The 19,744-nt window shown below is 38.2% G+C and overlaps 1 protein-coding gene across 1 annotated transcript in view; it reads right to left on the bottom strand.

Moving 5' to 3' along the window:
- Positions 1-13,314: 13,314 nt before the first annotated feature.
- LURAP1L (leucine rich adaptor protein 1 like) overlaps positions 13,315-19,744 on the bottom strand; it is a 50,532-nt gene continuing 44,102 nt past the window's right edge. The window contains exon 2 of the mRNA XM_021682414.2: positions 13,315-14,062. Coding sequence (XP_021538089.1) covers positions 13,688-14,062 — 375 coding nt within the window. The 3' untranslated portion in view covers positions 13,315-13,687. The remainder of the gene's footprint in view (positions 14,063-19,744) is intronic.

The following is a 19,744-nucleotide window of genomic DNA, read 5'->3' as shown; positions in this document are numbered from 1 at the left end:
TCCCCTTCAGTAACCCTCAGTTTGTTTCTTATGGTTACGAGTCTCTTAATGGTTTGCCTCCCTCTCTGTTTTTATCCTATTTTATTTTTCCTTCCCTTCCCCTATGTTCATCTGTTTCATTTCTTTAATTCCACATACGACCAAAATCATGTGGTATTTGTCTTTCTCTGACTGACTTATTTCATTTAGCATTATACCCTCTAGTTCCATCCACATCATTGCAAATGGCTAGATTTCATTCTTTTTTGATGGCTGAATAATATTCCACTTCTTGTTTGTCCATTCATCTGTTGATGGACATCTGAGCTCTTTCCATACTTTGGCTACTGTGGACATTGTTGCTATAAACATTGGGGTGTATGTGCCTCTTCAAATCACTATGTTTGTATCCTTTAGATAAATACCTAGTAGTGCAATGCTGAGTCATAGGGTATTCTATTTTTAACTTTTGGGGGAACTTCCATACTTTTTTCAGAGTGACTGCACCAGTTTGCATTCCCACCAACAGTGTAAGAGGGTTCCCATTACTCCATGTCCTCGCCAACATCTGTTGTTTCCTGAGTTGTTAATATTAGCCATTCTGACTGGTATGAGGTGGTATCTCATTGTGGTTTTGATTTGGATTTCCTTGATGATGAGTGATGTGGAGCATTTTTTCATGTGTCTGTTAGCCATTTGTATGTCTTCCTTGGAGAAGTGTCTGTTCATGTCTTCTGCCCATTTCTTGAACAGATTTTTTGTTTTTTGGGGTGCTGAGTTTGATAAGTTCTTTATAGATTTCGGATACTAGCCCTTTATCTTATATGCCATTTGCAAATATCTTCTCCCATTCCATAGGTTGCCTTTTAGTTTTGTTGATTGTTTCCTTTGCTGTGCAAAAGATTTTATCCTGATGAAGTCCCAAAAGTTCATTTTTGCTTTCATTTTCCTTGCCTCCGGAGATATGTCTAGCAAGAAGTTGCTGTGGCTGAGGTCAAAGAGGTTGCTGCCTGTGTTCTTATCCAGGATTTTGATAGATTCCTGTCTCACACTTAGGTCTTTCATCCATTTTGAGTTTATGTTTGTGTATGATGTAAGAAAGTAGCCCAGTTTAATTCTTCTGTCCAGTTTTCCCAACACCATTTGTTGAAGAGACTGTCTTTTGGGAAAGGCATTCTTGAACACAAAGAAGAAAAAGGAAAGACATGAATATAATATTCTCAAAGCATCTGGAAATAGGCAGAATCATGTTCAAGGAGAGAACGGGGGTTTTTTGCTTTTCCCTGGCTCATTTATCTAGCTGACTAACCCATGAGCCATGCCTTTGCTGGTCTTTAGAACTGCCTAATGTCTTTGATAGTGGATGAGAGTTTACCCATCTGAACCCAAACCTCTCTCACTGGTTTCTTTTTGTCAAAAGTTTGCACTGTATCTTGATTAGCTCTCTAGAGCTAATACTGTTAGCTTTGTATCTAGATTAACTCTCTAATGTGTCTCTTTTTCTATTTATCTCCCTGGCCTCTAGACCTTGGCTGTTGAGAATAATTTCTCGCAATTTTTTATCATTGGCTTTATTATTGAATTTTATTGTTAAGAAGATCTTTAGTGAAGAATTTATCATCTGGTTTATCTTTAGATCTTCATGATATTTTCAGTCTTTTTGTTCCTCCCATTGGGAAGAAAGAATGCTCTTATATTGTGAAGCTAATATCAGGCAGATAAAGCTCTAGGTTTGAATGCCAAAATAAGGAAGTAATTCTGCAATAGAAGGCTCTTGAAGGGAGTATATTAGAGTACCGAATTACAGAGTAACAATGATGAAATGAAGTTTTAAATAAAAAATGTTTTACAGTTATTTGTTCAAAATGAAGCTGTGTGAAATATGAAATAGGGTAGACTTTTATAATTAGGAACACAAGCCTCTGCAAGAATGTGGAAGCATTTGCATCACTAAAAGAAAGAATGGATCACAGTATTTATTTAAAAGTGACTTGTTTAACTTAAAACAAACCCAGTAATTCCCAGTTACCAAATCACAATGACAACAGTAATTAATAATGTGGATTTCACTGTAGCACACTTGAGATATAATCTTGTAGAGAAAAGTACATATTGTTTGTTTTTCATTTCCAAATTCCTGAGCAAAACCTTGAAATTGAATTCTTCAGGCTTTCAAAACCTGTGGAGTTCATATATGTTACTCATCAAACATAGTACCTAAAATAGAAAAAGAAAGACTTTTATTACGGTGATATTTTCATTTTTCCAAAATAGCATTCAGCAGGCCCAACTTGTCTAACTTTGCAAATTCTTTGAGAGACTCAGGTTTTATATTTCCTAATTAGTCAGCCTTCTTAGAATGCACTATATGAGATTTCAGCCATTTTCATAGACCTGCCAGTTGTTTGGAATTTGCAGGATTTGCATTGTGACTATCATAAACTCAAGAGGAAGCCCTTAGTCATCAATTTGATGAGGTCTTTCACTCTAACTGCTGGCAAATATATTCCTTCAAACAACAATTTGCTCTGCTGGCAAATATTTAAGCCTAGAATCATGCCAGTGAAAATCCACAAGAATTTTAATGTTCCAAAGTTCCATAAGTAGCAAAAATTTGGAAGGAGGTAGAGTCATGATGGATTTTTGATAAATTATTTGGTAAACTTCTATTGAATTAAAATGATGTCTGTGTTAAATGGTATCTGTCACAATAAATGATATCACCAGCCATCATTTTGTCACCTATTATGTTCTCACTGATTTCACAAACCTAGTAGGAAAAGTAGGTCATGTATAGCTACATTTTTAACTCAGCTCTTTTTTTACATTGGCTTTGTTTTTCAGTCTGTAATAAATCTACCAAAGTAAGTCATTTATCTGGTATTGTATCTGTAAGGGACCTAAAAGAAGAAAGAGCCATATTATATACATATTTTTTCCCATTATTTTAAACGTAGCTCCAAGTGAAATTTGAGACAGCAAATTAACAATGTTTTAGAAAGTCTTGACGTCTGAAGAATTCTTTATGCACCTACGCTGGTTTCCAGACACTAAATTTGAGAAGACAGAATCTGAACTTAGCATCTTCGCATTATTCTGAAGATATGACTATTATTCTAAAGCATGTACTGTAAAGACAAAAACTTGTTTTGCTTTAAAAAAATCCCCAGATTTATTAGCTATATTATGCTGACCCTGAGGACGGAAGAAAAACAACTGTGTTTAGTTTATTTAATTCACTTCTGGCACTGTGTCCTAACAGTCCTAAAATGCAAGTTGTACTTTTAATGCTTTTTCTTTCAAGAGTTTTACAACTGCCATAGGAAATAAGGATGTGAGAGGCTCAAAATATTCTGAGTTCAGGAATGGTTTATATAAACAGCTCAGAGTCAGCAAAAGGTTTTCCAGAAACCCTTGTCAGATTTCTACTTACAGTTTATTGGCCCAAATTTTGTTTCCTAACCATGGCTAACTACAAGAGTGGCTGCAAACGTAACTAACTTCTACAGCCCCTTTAGAGGAGATAAACAATAGAGAAGATGGCTAGAAATAACTATTGGATTGGTCATTCAACTGTACATATACCTAAATTATATACACAATGATGGGCCAGTCTTCATTTCTTCCTTCTTAGATATAAAACAGATTCCCTTACTTAATTATTTATTGTAATGATAGTTATATTATTTATTAAGCATTTCCCCGTACTAGGTAGTATTTCAAGCACTTTCCAAATATTCGTTAATTCTTCAACAATTCTACAAGGCAGGTTTCATTACGCTCATTTTACAGATGAGAAAACTAAGACACCAAGAAGTAAAGTTACTGCTTTCAAGTTTATGCATCTACTAACAGGCAGAACAGAGACACTCTGAAACAAGTGACATTACACTTTATACCACCCCTCAGTTATAGGTTAATGACTATGGCATTTCACGTCTCACTGTCTTTCTTTTTCTTTTTTATGTTGCATTATTTATATTTCAGATGGAATTCATTATTTTTGTTTGTTTTGCATCAAAAAACGAGCTGTTCACTCAAGATGCAAGTGTGCATCAGGTCATTTTCTGAAACATAATTTAGAAAGACAACTTGGCTGCATTGTTTATCATATAGTACAAGTTGCCCAAGAATGTCTCATTTTTCTTATTTGCAGAATGATGGATTATTCTACATGTCCTTTAGCAGATCTTAGAAACCTAATACCATATAATCTCTGAATTTAAAAAATTTAGACCTTTTAGGGTCCAGCACAGCCTATTTTTTATGGTGGACAGAATTTTCTGATTGCTTAAGAGAGTCATTGCTAATAAGTTTGCAAAGAATCTTCAATAAAAAATGCAAAGATAATGCTTTGAGGGGAAGGCAAAGTGACAAGCTGGAATGCATCAACACTAAAGGAATAAGAGATATTATGAGTTTTCACATATATTCCTTTGCATGAAAGGAAAAAAATGCAGAGCTGATAACTAGAACTATATTTGATTTATAGGTGGATTTGGCTGATGTAAAAATGATTGCAGTAAATTATTCTAAGAATAATCTAAAAGCATCAAGAATGCAGCATTATCGGTACATGATCCCTCATTAGTAAAGAATGAAATAATGCAGGCTCTGACAATTCTTCCTCCCACACTGGATAAACAGGCCCTGTGCATGATGTTAATGACTTGAAAGAATGCCAACTTTGGGCAATGTTTGGAATTTAACTAGCACTCATAAATACAGGTAGATGTGATCCCAACACCGGCTTTGGCTTGACTCAACCAGACGTTGGGTTAAGCATGCTATGCAACAATAATCCAGAATGACAGGTGAGAAGATTTGAAAGAGTATTGTTTGTGTTTAAAGGGAATGCTCTCCTAAACATTTAGACAATGATAACAGTGATTACATAGAAATAGTGTAAGATTGATGCTCTAGTCAATAACATCCAAATAGAAACTATATCTTGCTGTGCAGGGAGTTCAAACCTTGTGCAAAACCAATTCTGTCCACTTCCTTCTCTCTCCTTCTATGATACCTCTACTGTATCTGCACACTTACCCAGAGAAATCCTTCTTCTGCTTTTCAAAACTGCACTTAGATAGCATGACATTGAACCACTGCAAAAGTATGTTGGTTATAAATATGACTACATGCTGACAAGTTTTCTCTTGGTTCATCTCAGGCCAAGAAAAGACACTGTGAGTTGAGTATAATATTTTTGTGCTATAATCTGCATGCTGTAAGAAGTTTTGGAGTCTGCAAAGCTTAAGTTAGAATCTGAAATCTGACCATTACTATTTGAATAAACCTGAGTAATTTACTTTGAAATTTATTAGGATAGAAATAGCACAGATTTGCCACTACCCCTGAGGTCATCAGACTCCTATAGCAGAATAGTGTTCTCAATTCCATGTAATGCAGGTTTTGGTATTCAGAATCTGATATTAATCAAGGAAATAGCTATTTTTTATTCACTTTTGTCCTTATATTGTTGTAGTCAATAAATACAGCCTTTGGAATAGGTAACAAATATGTGCTATCTTAGCAAGGAATCTATTAACAAACTCTAAGTCATCAATTTATTAGCATTATCTTAAATAGTTCTCTCAGAAAATTATCCCTGATTAGAACACAAATTAATGATGGTAGGATTTATGCAGAGATAATTTATTAAAGTATATATCTTAATAATTAAATAACTAATAAAATAAACCCCCTTAAGATATGGTTTTAGCATTTCTCAAGGATATAGTTTACTGATTGTTAGAAGGTGAGTGGGACAATAAAGTATCCCTCAAACTGAGAAGGTAAATTGAGACCAGAAAACAAAGCAGGAGACTCCATACAATTTATAGTTTTGTTCAGGATAGCTTGCTGATGGGGGAGGCAGATGTGGATCAGGTGGAAGATGATCCATGGCCTCTGCATGGTTATTCTCCTCAAAGTCCAGAGTTTAGTCCACAGATTTTATAGAGCAAGGGGACACACAGAAGGGTATTGTAGTGATATCAAAGGGCTTACATGCACCTCAGAGGGTCTGCATGCACCTGACAGCTAACCTTTAATTAGATCTTGTGGCAGGACCACCTCTGGGTCAAGAAGGAGAAAGACTATGTTATCTCTAATAGATCTGTGGGAGGCCAAAACAAGCTTCCCTTCATTCTAGCAGGCATCTCTTGGTGGGCATTTCTGAAGTATGAATATTAATCTCCGTGCAGCCCAGAAACACGTAACCCTAAGAGAGGTCTTGAGGGAGCACAAATAAGATGGGGGCCCAGATATGGAGTCACTCTTGTCAGCACTTATGCAGTGATTTTGCCATAATTCAGTAATACCTCTTTCCACATTAAACCATGCTTCTTACTCAGCAACTATCATATTGTATTATAATTATTTTCATTCTTCCTTAGATTGTAAGTCTCTTTAAAATAAATGACTAAAAGTATTTTAGAAAATTTTTGATATTTTGCCTGTGGTTCAGGTATTATTTAAAATAGGGAGAAAAGGAAGCAGTGTTACTGGTTAAAAATGCATTTTGTTGAAACTAATATCTAGAAGTACTTTTTTTTTTGCTTATTTTAGAGAGAGAGAGAGAGAGACTACATGAACTGGGGTGGGGAGAGATCATGACCTGCGCCGAAATCAAGAGTCATACATTTAACTGTAACAAATACAAAATCTCATTTAAATCTCATCACCTCCAAAGTGTCACATTTCTTCATCTAAATAATCTAAATCAGGTAAGGGTGAGGTTCTGGGTATAATTCATTCTGAGACACAGTTTCTCTCCATGTTGAAATCTGTGAAATTCAAGAAACAGGTTATCTGCTCCCAAAATACAATGGTGGGACAGGCATAGCGATCAGGAACAGACATCTCAGTTCAAAAAGAGAGAAGAGGGAAGGAAAAAGGGTCAGAGTCCCAAGAAATTTCAAAATGCAGTTGAGACACCAACATTAGGTTTCAAGGCCTGGAATAGTCCTCTATAGCTTTTAGCTCTGCCCTCTGGGCTTAGAACTCATTCCTCTGAAGTTGAATCTCCACCCTTGGAGTAATCTCCCCCCCCCTTTTTTCTTATCTTGGGTATAACATGTATTTGCAGCTGAATAGTTTTACCAGCCTGTCTTTTCCCTATGGAATTCTGGGGGCCCTACAGCCTTTCTTTCATTTTGACCTCTTTATCCCTTTTAGTCCAAATTGGCAGTGTTTCTGCTGGCATAAAATCACCACAAACTTTATGAGTCTCCTATGTATGTACAAGGATTCACTCCATTAGAAAAGAAGCCCCTTCACAGGCCTTCCTTAGATAACCTCATCTCTATTTTTGGCTTCCACTGAAATGGTTGAGGGGATCCATGAGTCTCAGGCTTAATCTCTTCAAAGAGACCTGTCTTTGTGACTAAATACACTGACCTTTTGTCCCTTCTGAGGCATTAGAAGATGGTTGTCCAGTCACACTCTTGGCTGCCTTTCCAGAACACTCTTGACAGTGAATCCTGTGGTTTTAGAGTCTTCTGCAATCTGGGTAGCTGAGCATTTCCCATTTCATCAAGTCCTGGTTCCTTTTTGATTAAGTTGTTCCCCCTTCCTTACCTCTTTCCCCTTGCATTTATTTTAAGAAGCAAGAAGAAACCAAGCCACATTTTCCACACTTTGAGAATTTCCTCAGAAAAATCCAAGTTTATCACTTACAAATTCTGTGTTTCATGTAACTGTAGGACACAGTTCCATTAAACTTTCTACCACTATATAACAAGAATTCTCTTTCTTCCAGTTTCCAATAATAGGTTTCTCATTTCCTTTTGAGCCCTCACCAGCGGTGCATTTACTATCCTTTCTACCATTCGTCAGCTTAAAGATGATTTAAGTATGCTCTAAAACAATATAGGTTTTCTCTACTGTGTTCCTTCCTTCTGAGTCTTTATGAGCAGAGTCATTAAAATCCATATTTTTACTCACAGTCTATTCAAAGGAGTCTAGACTTTTCCTCTCATGCTCCTCAGGATGCTCCAGTATCTACTCTTTATTCAATTCCAAAGCCACCTCCACAGTTTTGGCCATTTGTTATAGGGGCCTTCCACTTCCAGGTACCAAGCTTTGTATTAATTTCCTATTGGTACTTTAATAAATGACTGCAAATGTTGTGGCTTAAAACACTAATTTATTATCTTACAATTCTGAAGAGCAGACATTCAAAATAAGTCTTACATGGCTACGATATCAATAAGCCTCTAAGGGATATCTATTCTTTTGCCTTTTTCAGCTTCTAGAAGTGCAAGACTTCTTTTCTCATGGCTCTTCTACTCTCACAGCCAGAAGTGTGACATACTTATACCTCTCCCTCTGACACTTCTGCCTCACTCCCATAAGGACTCTTATAATGACATTGGGTCCACCCAGATAATCTAGGGTCATCTTTCCATCTCAATATGCTTAACTTAATTACATCTGCAAAGTCCCTTTTACCATGTAAGGCATTCACAGGTTCTAGGGATTAGGACATGGACATCTTTAGGAGGATGAGGCATTACTTTTCATATCAGGGAAAGATACTATAAAAATGAGTTCCTTGAGATCAAAGTTCATACCCTTCTCCTTTCTGCATTATCAGAACCTAGCACATTCATTGCCTGGCACCTAGAAAGCACTCAGCAAATGTTTAATAATTGCTTCGATTGAGAAAAAAAATGTATTTGGTATTTGCTATGTGACAGACACTCTTCTAGGTGCTGGGAGAAATGGTGGTGAACAAAACACGGTTCTAGTTTTTATAGACCGTACACTCTAGTGTGGGGAAGCAGAAAGTACACACCAAAAACCTGTATTAGGTGATGCTATGAAGAAAAACAAACCAGGATAGAGACAGAATGTGCTAGTTGTGCTATGTAAGAAGTCCTTTAGACAGGGTGCCATTTGACTAAAGACTAAAAAGAACTGGGGAACCAGGTTTATGAATATTTGGGATAAGAATATTTTAGAAAGATGAAATGATATGTGCAAAGACTGAGTTAGGAACATGCTTGGATTTTGAGATTTTTAAGGAATAGTAAGGATGCAAATGAGGCTTACAATGAAAGAGGGAGAGAATGGTATAAGATGAAGTCAGACAGGTAGACAGATGACAGAATGCATAGGATTTTGTAGTCTGTGGTGAAGATTTGGATTATACTCAGAGAGAGATGGAGGTACATTATGGGTTGGAACAGAAGCTGGCAAATATCTGACTTACATCTTAAAAGACTAGTCTGGCTGCTATGTTGAATACCAGCTGTGGGAAGGTTAATGGAGGAAGCAAGAAAACAAGATAGAGACGTGATGGTGACCTGGACTAATTTGGTAGCAGTGGTAGGGGTAAGAATTTGTAGCTCATTCTGGACATATTTTTAAGTTGGGGTCAAAGATACAGATGTAGTGAAAATAAGGGGCACACGAACCCCAATGTTCATAGCAGCAATGTCCACAATAGCCAAACTGTGGAAGGAGCGAAGATATCCTTCAACAGATGAGTGGATAAAGAAGATGTGCTTCATATATACAATGGAATATTACTCAGCCATCAAAAAGATGAATACCCACCATGTGCATCGACGTGGATGGAAATGGAGGGTATTATGCTAAGTGAAATAATCAAGCAGAGAAAGACAATTATCATATGGTTTCACTCATATGTGGAACATAAGAAATATTGTGGAGGACCTCAGGGGAAGGGAGGGAAAACTGAATGGGAAGAAATCAGAGAGGGAGACAAACAATGAGAACCTCTGGACTCCGGGAAACAAACTGAGGGTTACAGAAGGGAGGGAGTGGGGTATGGGGTAACTGGGTGATGAGTATTAAGGAGGGCACGTGTTGTGATGAGCACTGGGTGTTATAGGCAACTAATGAATTATTGAACACTGCATCAAAAACTAATGATGTACTATATGTTGGCTAATTGAACATACTTTAAAAAAAAGATCAGGCTTGTATGATTTGCATGATGGATTGGCTATGGTCTGAGAGAAAGAAAGGAATTATCTTTCTTGGATGAGGCTGAGCATCTGATGAGTGGAGGCACTGTTTACTGAACCGGAGACGATTATAAAACAAGGACAAACTTTCAGTTTTGTATATGTTTAGACTGATGTTCATCAGACATCAAGTCAAAATGCTGTGGATAGACATGGGGAGACTGGCGTTCAGGGGAGGAATTGGGGCAAAAGATACGCTTTTGGGAATCAGCATGTGGATGCCATTTAAAGCTGTAGAACTGGATGAAAGAAATCCCCAGGGGAGCCATTTTAGAAAAGAGGTGGCACCAGAATTGAGCAAAGAGGTATTCTGTTTGGAGGTCAGGACTGTGAAGAGATACCAGCAACAGAGTGCACTAACAAGCAGGCAAGTGAAGAATGATAGGATCCAAGACAGAGCGATGTCCTGGAAGCCAAATGAAGACAAATTTTCAAGTAAGGAGTAATCAAATGTGTCAGCTGCTGCTGAGGTGTAAGATGAGGACCTCAAAATAGCCATTTTTTAACATGATTGTGTTTTGATAGAGCTGGGAATACAAATGCCTAATTGAAGTTATTCATGGAGCTTCAGGTGCCTTTATATTCACGCAACAGAAGAGGATCCTTGTTGTATTTCTAAATGTTGACAAGTACTTAAAACTTTATGTTATGTGATTTGGGGCTGACTGGTAGTACAATTATTGGAGCTTTTTGAAGTTTAATTAAAATTTCTAAGTTGGTCAGGACGCCTGGCTGTCTCAGCCAATACAGCATGTGACTTTTGATCTTGGGGTCATGAGTTCGAGCCCCATGTTGGGTGTAGAGATAACTTAAAAAATTTTAAAAAAGGTTTCTAAGTTGGTCATTTAACATATCTTTATTTGCAAATACCCTTAAAATGTGTAAGCTTTAAACTTACTAAATTCCTTAACTTCAATTAATCTCCTTTCCATTATAAGACTGATGAGTCCATACAATGGAGAGATTTATATAACTAGGACAATTTCCATTTTTTCTGGGACAGCAACAACTGAGTGCAGGCAGAATAGTTTGAAAGGCACTTTTGCTTTAACTTTTTACCCCATTTCTTCATGGTGCTGACAGAGGTCAAATATCAAATGTTCCAGGTCAGAGATTAGTTATGGGAATTCTTTAGTTGAAAGTGCATTCATTCTTTTGAGACCAATAAATATGTTAGTAATTAGTGTTGTTTAACTGCATATTCCCTTCCTCTTAGTAAAATCAACTATCAAAACATTGTTGGCTTATATATGACTCTAATATCTAAATCACAGAGTTTATATTTGGTATATTGTGCAAAAACTAGATAAAATAAATAGGAATAACTGTAAAGCACATAGAATATTGAAACTCATAGAGCCAATAAAATTCTCAAGTATTCTGCCAATGTTCATTAGATTCCTTAAAATACAATGCATAAATGAAAACTATTCCACAGGCTTCTCCCGTATTACACTCTTTTGCTTTTTTATTTCCTTTTTATAGGTGGGACAGTTATAGTTGGCAAGGGATTGACAAATAGTAGGGAAGGCTGATTAGGAAAGGGAGAATGTGAAAGAAGTTTGCTACATTGAATTTACAGCCTTTAACTGTGATCTGAGGACAGAAATCATCATTCATGTACCTGGCTTGTTCCAGGCAAATGTAGGGTTTTGATGGGGTGCGAATTTGCCCTTGATACCTCTTATACTCTTGCTGTCTGCCTACTTCCCTCTTACTGAGGATGTTCTTTTTGCAGTGCTGTAGACATATAATTACATATTTCATTATCTTCTGCTTGAAATTCATCCATCTTGGTTCTACAGATGTTTTCTCTTACAGATGTTTTCTCTGCACACTCTTAGATTTTAAGGTGGTAAATGATCTGTGCTAAAAATTGCTTGGCTTAATTCTAGATTAAAACTGACAAAATAGCCAACCAACCAGCCTTTACTAACTTGAAAGTAAAAATAAGCAGAAAGGGGGAAATATATTAATGACAGTTGGCAAGTGGCCAATACCCCAATTCATCTATAGGCACAAAACTGACTCTGGACATGTGAATTCAGGAAAGAGCTTGGAAAGCTCAGTATTGGGAAATGTGGATTCTCACTGATTGGAAGGAAAATATTAGTCACTTTTTTTTTCTTTTTTTTTTTTGTAATGGGGTTACATTTGCTTTTTAATCTATACTTCATTTTTTAATTTCAATATGTACCGAAGGGGATATTGAGTGCTAATGTTATGGATAAGACAGACCCAAGTTCAAATCCCAGTTTTGACACTTACTGGGAGATTTGATCCAGCTACCTACATTCCATGTGCCTCAGTTTCCTCAAATACAGAAGGGAGACAATCCTCACATCATGAAATTGTTGTGATGAGGATTATAGCAAGCAATTCATGAAAAAAAGACTAGTGTAAAATACAGACCCTGTAGATTTTAATTGGAAATTGAATAACACATGTTCTGGAAACAAACAATACATTTGACAAGAGGGTAACAGGTATATATTAACAAAGGAAATATTGGGGAAACCATTTCTTGGGTGTGGAAATTTTTCAGTTATAAATAGGAAGACTTTTTGATTCATATTGTAAAGTGTTTAGTGCGGAAACATATATCATTTACAAAGAACGGTTTGAAAGCTCAATAGATTCACTCACTAGGAATCATTAAAGTAAAAGAAATGTGGAGGATTAATAATATCACATCAAAATGAAATGTTTATTTACTATAAGAGTTATATTGTCAGACGTCATTTCAAAGAACTAAGAGATTATTTATCTACCCCAGGATGAAAGGATATCATGTTAGACTTCATAAATGAATAGTGATTCTACTTTCCACTCCATCCATCCATCCATCCATCCATCCATCCATCCATCTGTATATATGCATTTATGTGTTTATATGTCATATCAGAATTATAAATATCTACAAATAAATATCAACAAAATCTCAAAATACAATTTAGGAGACCTTAACCTCTAATCACCTATATATACCTAATCTCAGTTATTCTTTGAAATTTGGGAGAATCATATACATTATCACACAACTAACCCTATATAATTTGAGTTAGAATCACTAATGACAAAAGTACGATCTAAAGTATGACCTCAACGTTGAAGTGAGCAGATTGCATATAGTTGTGGCTTCCAAATAATAGTCATGTAGAAGTGTGTGACTAACAATACTGTTGACTTTACACCAGGAATTTTTGCCTAGAAATAATGCCTAAGTCTGTTGCAACTATTTCGTTCAACCTACTATACAAACCATAATAAACCTCAGTATCTTCTGGAAAGTGAAACTTTGAATCATTTAAGAATACAAACAACAAAATGTACTGTTATCAGACTTTGGTTTATTGTAAAATTTAGCAAAGATTTTTTTTTTTTTTTTGGTAATCCCTGACCCCTTGCTCTGAAAACAAAAGCAAAAACATGATTATTGCTTATTCTTTTTCCCCCTACTTTATCTGTTCCACTGTAAAAGAGGGGAGAAAAATCACTGTAATAAATAAAAATAGAGATGTAAGAGAGAAAGATAAATCAGTCCAGATAAGAAAGATTAGGAGCAACAGAATTATCATCAAGCAGTTTCAAAATAAGCTTCTTTTAAAAAGGTTGTCATATAAAAAAAAAAAATCACACCAAAAATATAGCAGCGGAGAAGGATAAATACAAGTTAATTGCACACCAATCCCATGCAAAAAACTGGGTCATTAGCCAAAGCAGTAGTATTCAGAATCCAGTTTGGGGTGCTTGTGCAGGGCTTGCGAGTCCTCTGTTATGGAGTTGTCGCTGAATTGGTCCAAGTCCGATGGGGTCTGATGGCCTGGGACATCATCCGCCAAAGTGTCCAGAAAGCTCCCCACGGAGATGCCATCCAGCCCATCGCTGCCATCATGAAGACTATTGTAGCTGCCACGTAAGGAGGTGCTCTGACTCTCCAATAAACTGCACAGGCTGCCACTGAGACTGCTGCCTCGGCTGGTGATGGTGGCTTTCTCTTCAATCATCCACTTGATGGACTCAATGCTCTCATTGATAACAAGCAACTGGCGCATGAGCCTGACGTCTGTGGCTCGGAGGTTAACCTGTGCAGAGGGCGGAAAGAGCAAAGACGTGCCGGTTATTCTACATTTTTGAAAGACTCAAAATTCACTTGCGTTCTGTCTTCTGCAGGCCATAACTTTATATGCACAGAATAAAATATAAATTCACTTGATCTCATGACCTTTTGAAAACTGCTGGCCAATGGCAAAAGGCAGAGTCAACCAACTCACTTCCTGCCCTCGATGCATCAGGCTCCAAAGGGGACAGTAAAACTCGCACTGCATCCCTGACCCTAACTCAGCTGCCTGGAAATAACATATTGACTGTCAGGTTCTCTGTTAAGAAATGCATTCTCTCTCTGGCCAGAATAATAGTTAATCCATGTTTACTTGGGAATATGCATGTAGATGCTGTGAGGTGGGGAGAAGAGAAATGTGTGGTAATTAAGCAATTATCAGCATCACCATCATTGTAGCTGCTCCTAGTTTTTGAGTGATGATGTACCAGACATCATTATGCAAATGCCAACCTTCATTCTACTGTAGCAACCCTGGGCCATGGGTATTACTTTTATCCCCATTATACAGGTGAAGAAATTGAAATCCACAGAAAGGAGTATGGAAGAGGTCTGCACTCTCTATGACTATATGGAAATATATCTAGTTCTAAATAATGCTTTTATTTTTAAGAATCAAATTGCTTTACAATTCCTTGAATCCAAAAGGAGGCCATCCACTTTACAAGATGAAGCATTCAGATGTCTTCTATAGATCTGATTATTTGCCTCAGATAGGTCAGGGGAAGCCTCAATCAAAATTGGTATATAGAACTCTGAGAAAGTTCTAGAACTCCCTCAGATACCTTCTAGGTGTGTAGTCCTTCTGACAGTTCTAAATTACTTCAAAGAAACCTGTCCTCACAGCACAAAGCAGAATTTCTTTGTAGGTCCTATAGTTAAATGGGAACGTTTGCTAACATCAAGAGTGTGGTGTTTCTGTGGAAGGTGGAGAGAGGTAGGCTGCAAGAACTCTCATGACTGCCCATGTTCTCGTTTTAAGTGAAGAGATGTGGCTCCTATAAAACTTCTAGCACCTGGACTGGGAGTCAGGGAAACATTTGGCCACCAGAGGTCACATTCGTTATGGTTTGAAATAGATTCCCTTTTTTTTTTTTTTTTTTTTTTTCAGTTGGGGTCTTTAACCCAAGAGGCTGGGCCTTGCTAATTGTTTCTTTAAGATCCAAGGCTAATTCGGATTTGTGGGTTTCTAGAATTATTAAAGGCATTCAGTCATGAATGACTCAAGCCTTTAAGGAGAAAGGAGCTATTGTCTTCAAATGTATGCATTCATATTATAAAAATATTTCCTGGTTAGGAGTTAATCCATAACCAAAGGTGAACTTTGGGTTGAGTGAATGTGATGAACAAACATTAGGAGAAGATGGAATTTCTACCAATGACTTCAAAGATGTAAGATTACAGGTCATGTATGAATACACGTTAAAAAAGCATAAGGTATGATTTTAAAACTCTTAATTTTGCTAGGCTATCACATAAAGTGACATGAGTGACTTCCTTATCTTCTCTGAGGAAAGCACCAAAAACAAACTGTATACAAGGTAACTGTGAAAATCATTTGTCTCTGGGGTGTCCGTGAGCAGAAAAATGTTAACTTATTAAGTTTTGAGATGTTTGTCAGTTACACAGTGTCTCAGTGACCTTGCAGTCATGTTGCATTGAGAAAGGAGGCTTTCTGGCAGTCTTTATGTTCAAATTCACCCCCACACCCCATGAGCCATCAACATACTGTTCAGGTTACATGTAATACAACAAATATTTATAAATCAACAACTTGTCCTGGTCCACTGAGGAGCCTAGAAAATCAATATGAGCCAAAGTCTTACAAAATTCTTCTGTAAGGCGTCCGTAGCCGATGAGACATGCTGTGCCCATTGTTGGCCTGGTGCCATATAAATGGGACCACTTCCCATCAGCGCCCCAAATGATCCACAGCTGCATTTGTTCACATCCCCGCCCTGTCGCATGAAAACATTCCGGTCCGTGCCCAGCTGTGGGTGTGTTCCCTGTTAGTCTCCTCACTTGAAATACTTCTCTCTTCCTCTTCAACACTCCCCTCCCATTCCTAAAGTCCTCTAAGCACTACTTGCTGATTCCAGCCTCCTCTGCTGGCCCATGTACAAAATGTCTTACAATTTTTCCGTACCTTAAGGCCTGACCTAGGTAAGCATTGATTGATTTTTTTTTTTCCTTAACTGGCATAAATTTAGATCCGTGGACGTTCAGCTCTTAAGGCAGTAATAATGCACACTCCCAACGACTGTGTCACTCCGGGGTTAAAACATACTCAGGACAAATTTTTTCCGGCAATTTTTGTCTGAGCTACACCATGGCTGCCTCAAACACAATTTTTTCAATCTTATTGAGCAATGCAAATCAGAGGAATAGACTATGAACGAACAAAAGCTTCCTTTGACCATGAAATGATTTATTTAGAAACAGTCTTTTTCTTCTGAAGGCAAACATTCACAGGCCATTGAACCACCGCTGGGGGCAAATGACGAAAGCGAGTCAGTTAGAACGCGTTGATCTGGCTGCTAATGATGACAGACCTAACTTCTAACTCTGTCCTGCTGGGGAGAAAGTAAACAGCTGCTCTGTGGGAGCGCAGGGCCGCCCGTTCACACGGCCGCCTGTCCAATACCTGGCGCTCCACACCGCCGGCTCCTGGAACTGAGGTGTGGTTATGCTGTTGCCAATGAACCCTGGAAGTCTGAGCAATCTGCCACAGGGCGAAATCACAATGTTGCTTCTGTCTCTGGCTGCTGCCCTGCCTTTCCTCCCTGTTATTCATGTCAGTGTTTATGAAGTGGGGCCATCTATTAAGGAGACAGTCGCCTACCCCGCCGGTAGGAAAGTGTCCGGTTCTTTCACCTAAAGTCTTACAAAGTCTTGTGACTTTAAAGCTATCGAGAGTTGGGAGGCCCTTTTCATGGTCTGAGTTTAAGTTCCCCTTCTTGGAGAACTCCTTCCTGATCCATCATGGCATCCAGTCTCCATGCCTAGTTGAATACTACATGCCTGTTTTTTTTGTTCCCTTCTCGGTATTTATGGCTAGTGGAAATCATCCTGCTTATTGTTCGTGTGTGCACTTTTTGTGTTCCTCATAAGCATGTAAGCACCACAGAATGCAGGGGATTTGGTCTATTCTGTTCACCACTCTGTGCCCAAGGCCTCCAAGAGTGCTTGGCACATAGTAGGGGCTCAATTCGCATTTCTTCAAGGGCTGACTGATTGTTTCAGACTGCACCATCTGTCAGGAACACCCCTCCCTCGGGCTTTGCGGTGGGTCAGGGATATGTGACTTGAGAGGAAAAAGCAGCGGCTTGGAAAGGCTCTGGAAAGAGCATTTCAGAGCTGGAGCATTGCCAGCATGCAACCCATTCTGATTCATTCACAGGATTCAAACACGGTATTCCTAGCTTGAATGTACAGATTATCGAGATAGTATCTCTGAAAGGAAATGGACTTCAAGGTGTGAATCATACTCCAAACATTCTGTTTGTTCTGAGGTGATAACTGGTTCTGGTCTTAGCACAGGCACAGGGTTCTGTAAATACTCGATGAAATGATTTAAACAAAGGGAACAAACAGGACATTTATAAAAAAAAAAAGAAAAGAAAAGGAAAAGAAAAAAGGAAAGAAAAGGAAGGAGGGAAGGAAGGAAGGAAGGAAAGAAGGAAGGAAGGAAGGAAGGAAGGAAGGAAGGAAGGAAGGAAGGAAGGAAGAAAGAAAGAGAAAGAAAGAAAGAAAGAAAGAGAAAGAAAGAAAAAAAGTTTTGCACAGATTGATCGAAAGAGATGTGAATGTCCTTCCCTCTTTTCCCCTACCACACCCTACCCGTCCCACCCCCCACTCTGGTCCTTGCATTATTGTAATGTGGTTCACCTTCTTACTTAACTGAGGTCTCTCATGCTTTAGGATTGTAACATAGGTCTCCAGACTTGGTAAATGCTGAAATTTCCTATCATTTTTGGACAAGTAGTGAACTGGGTCTGTGGCAGAAATTGAAATGAAGGATCCTGAAAGAGCAAATAATCTTAATAATAAACTTTCCCAGATCTGTGTTTTCCTCCTGGCTATCATTTTAATGCTGAAAGAAGACAAACATTATAAATTAGCACAATGGAATCCAAGAAGGAGAGGAGGTGGTCAAATTTTCAATTAATCAGGGAGTTGTTGAACAAGTCAACTTTTTTTGTAGCACTGTCCGAGGAACATGGTACAGGGTTCTAGCCTGCCACTGTCACTGTCTACCTGTGTGACCTCTGGCAAAGTGGTTTGGCACACGGGATCTCAGCCTCTGCATTCATGAAGACAAAGGATGAGGTTTTATTCTCCGCTCCAGTGAACCACAGGCCTCAGTGGAGGTGGTAAAGCAGTCTGTGAACAAAGGCTCATTTCTGCCAGTATTGAAGATTTAATTCGACTGAGGAAACTCCTATCACTTCTGTCTGCTTTTCTTTTTTTTTTTTTTTTAATATTTTGTTTATTTATTTGACAGAGAGAGACACAGTGAGAGAGGGAACACAAGCAGGGGGAGTGGGAGAGGGAGAAGCAGGCTTCCCGCGGAGCAGGGAGCCCGATGCGGGGCTCGATCCCAGGACCCTGGGATCACGACCCGAGCTGAAGGCAGACGCTTAATGACTGAGCCACCCAGGCGCCCCCTGTCTGCTTTTCATACTGAGGATTTATTTAGGATGTTATTTGATGCAAAGAATCTGCAGATCAGATTGGCTCAGGATTTCCCTCCACTTTGACATAGTCTCTGATTCTTTCGTCATTCTGGTGACCGTTTGATTACTAAATTGTCTCTGCTTTGAGAAAACCATGTGGGCTATATATAGATGAGACAGAACAATCAATTTTGCTACTCAACAGCTCCAGCAAAATCTTTAGCTAGTAAAATCTCATGGCCAAAGCCAGCACTTTGAGCTCTTTGTGAATTTTAATCTCCTTATCGGAAATTGTGTGGTAATGGTAATTTTTAATTTTGGCTCTTGCTATTTGGGTTTACATAAAATCTTATTTGTGTTCTGCTCCAGGATAAACATACGTATCATCGTTCATATGCCTATTTATTAACTGAAATGTGTACATGAGCTGCGGAATGTATCTTCCAAATAGGGGCAGTGTTCACTCTATCTTGGCATACGGGAAGCTTGGACAGCACCATGTACTCCTGTCTCTCATAAACCCCTCCCTCACTATTTTTATCCTTTTAAGAGAATCAACGAGTCAGATAAACGCCGGCCATCTCCTAGTTATTATGTACTTCTAATGTAAAATCCACAACATCCATGACCTAAATCCCAAATGTCCAGCAAGCTATAATATGAATTAGAAGGGAGAAAGACTACTTTACAAATCCATAATCATGTATGAAGGAAAACAGATTAGATTTGCCTTTTATTTTTTTTTTTTTAAAGATTTTATTTATTTATTTGTCAGAGACAGAGCACAAGCAGGAGGGGTGGTAGGCCGAGGGAGAAGCAGGCTCCCTGCCGAGCAGGGAACCTGACGTGGGACTCGATCCCAGGACCCTGGGATCATGACCTGAGCTGAAGGCAGCCGCTTAACCGACTGAGCCCCCCAGGCATCCCTAGATTTGCCATTTATTTATTTATTTATTTATTTATTTTTAAAG

The sequence above is a fragment of the Neomonachus schauinslandi genome, chromosome 13 (genome assembly GCF_002201575.2).
Source record: "Neomonachus schauinslandi chromosome 13, ASM220157v2, whole genome shotgun sequence".
NCBI classification, from domain to species: Eukaryota; Metazoa; Chordata; class Mammalia; order Carnivora; family Phocidae; genus Neomonachus; species Neomonachus schauinslandi.
The sequence above is the reverse complement of the archived record's forward strand: the minus strand, read 5'-3'. Positions and strand labels throughout refer to the sequence as shown.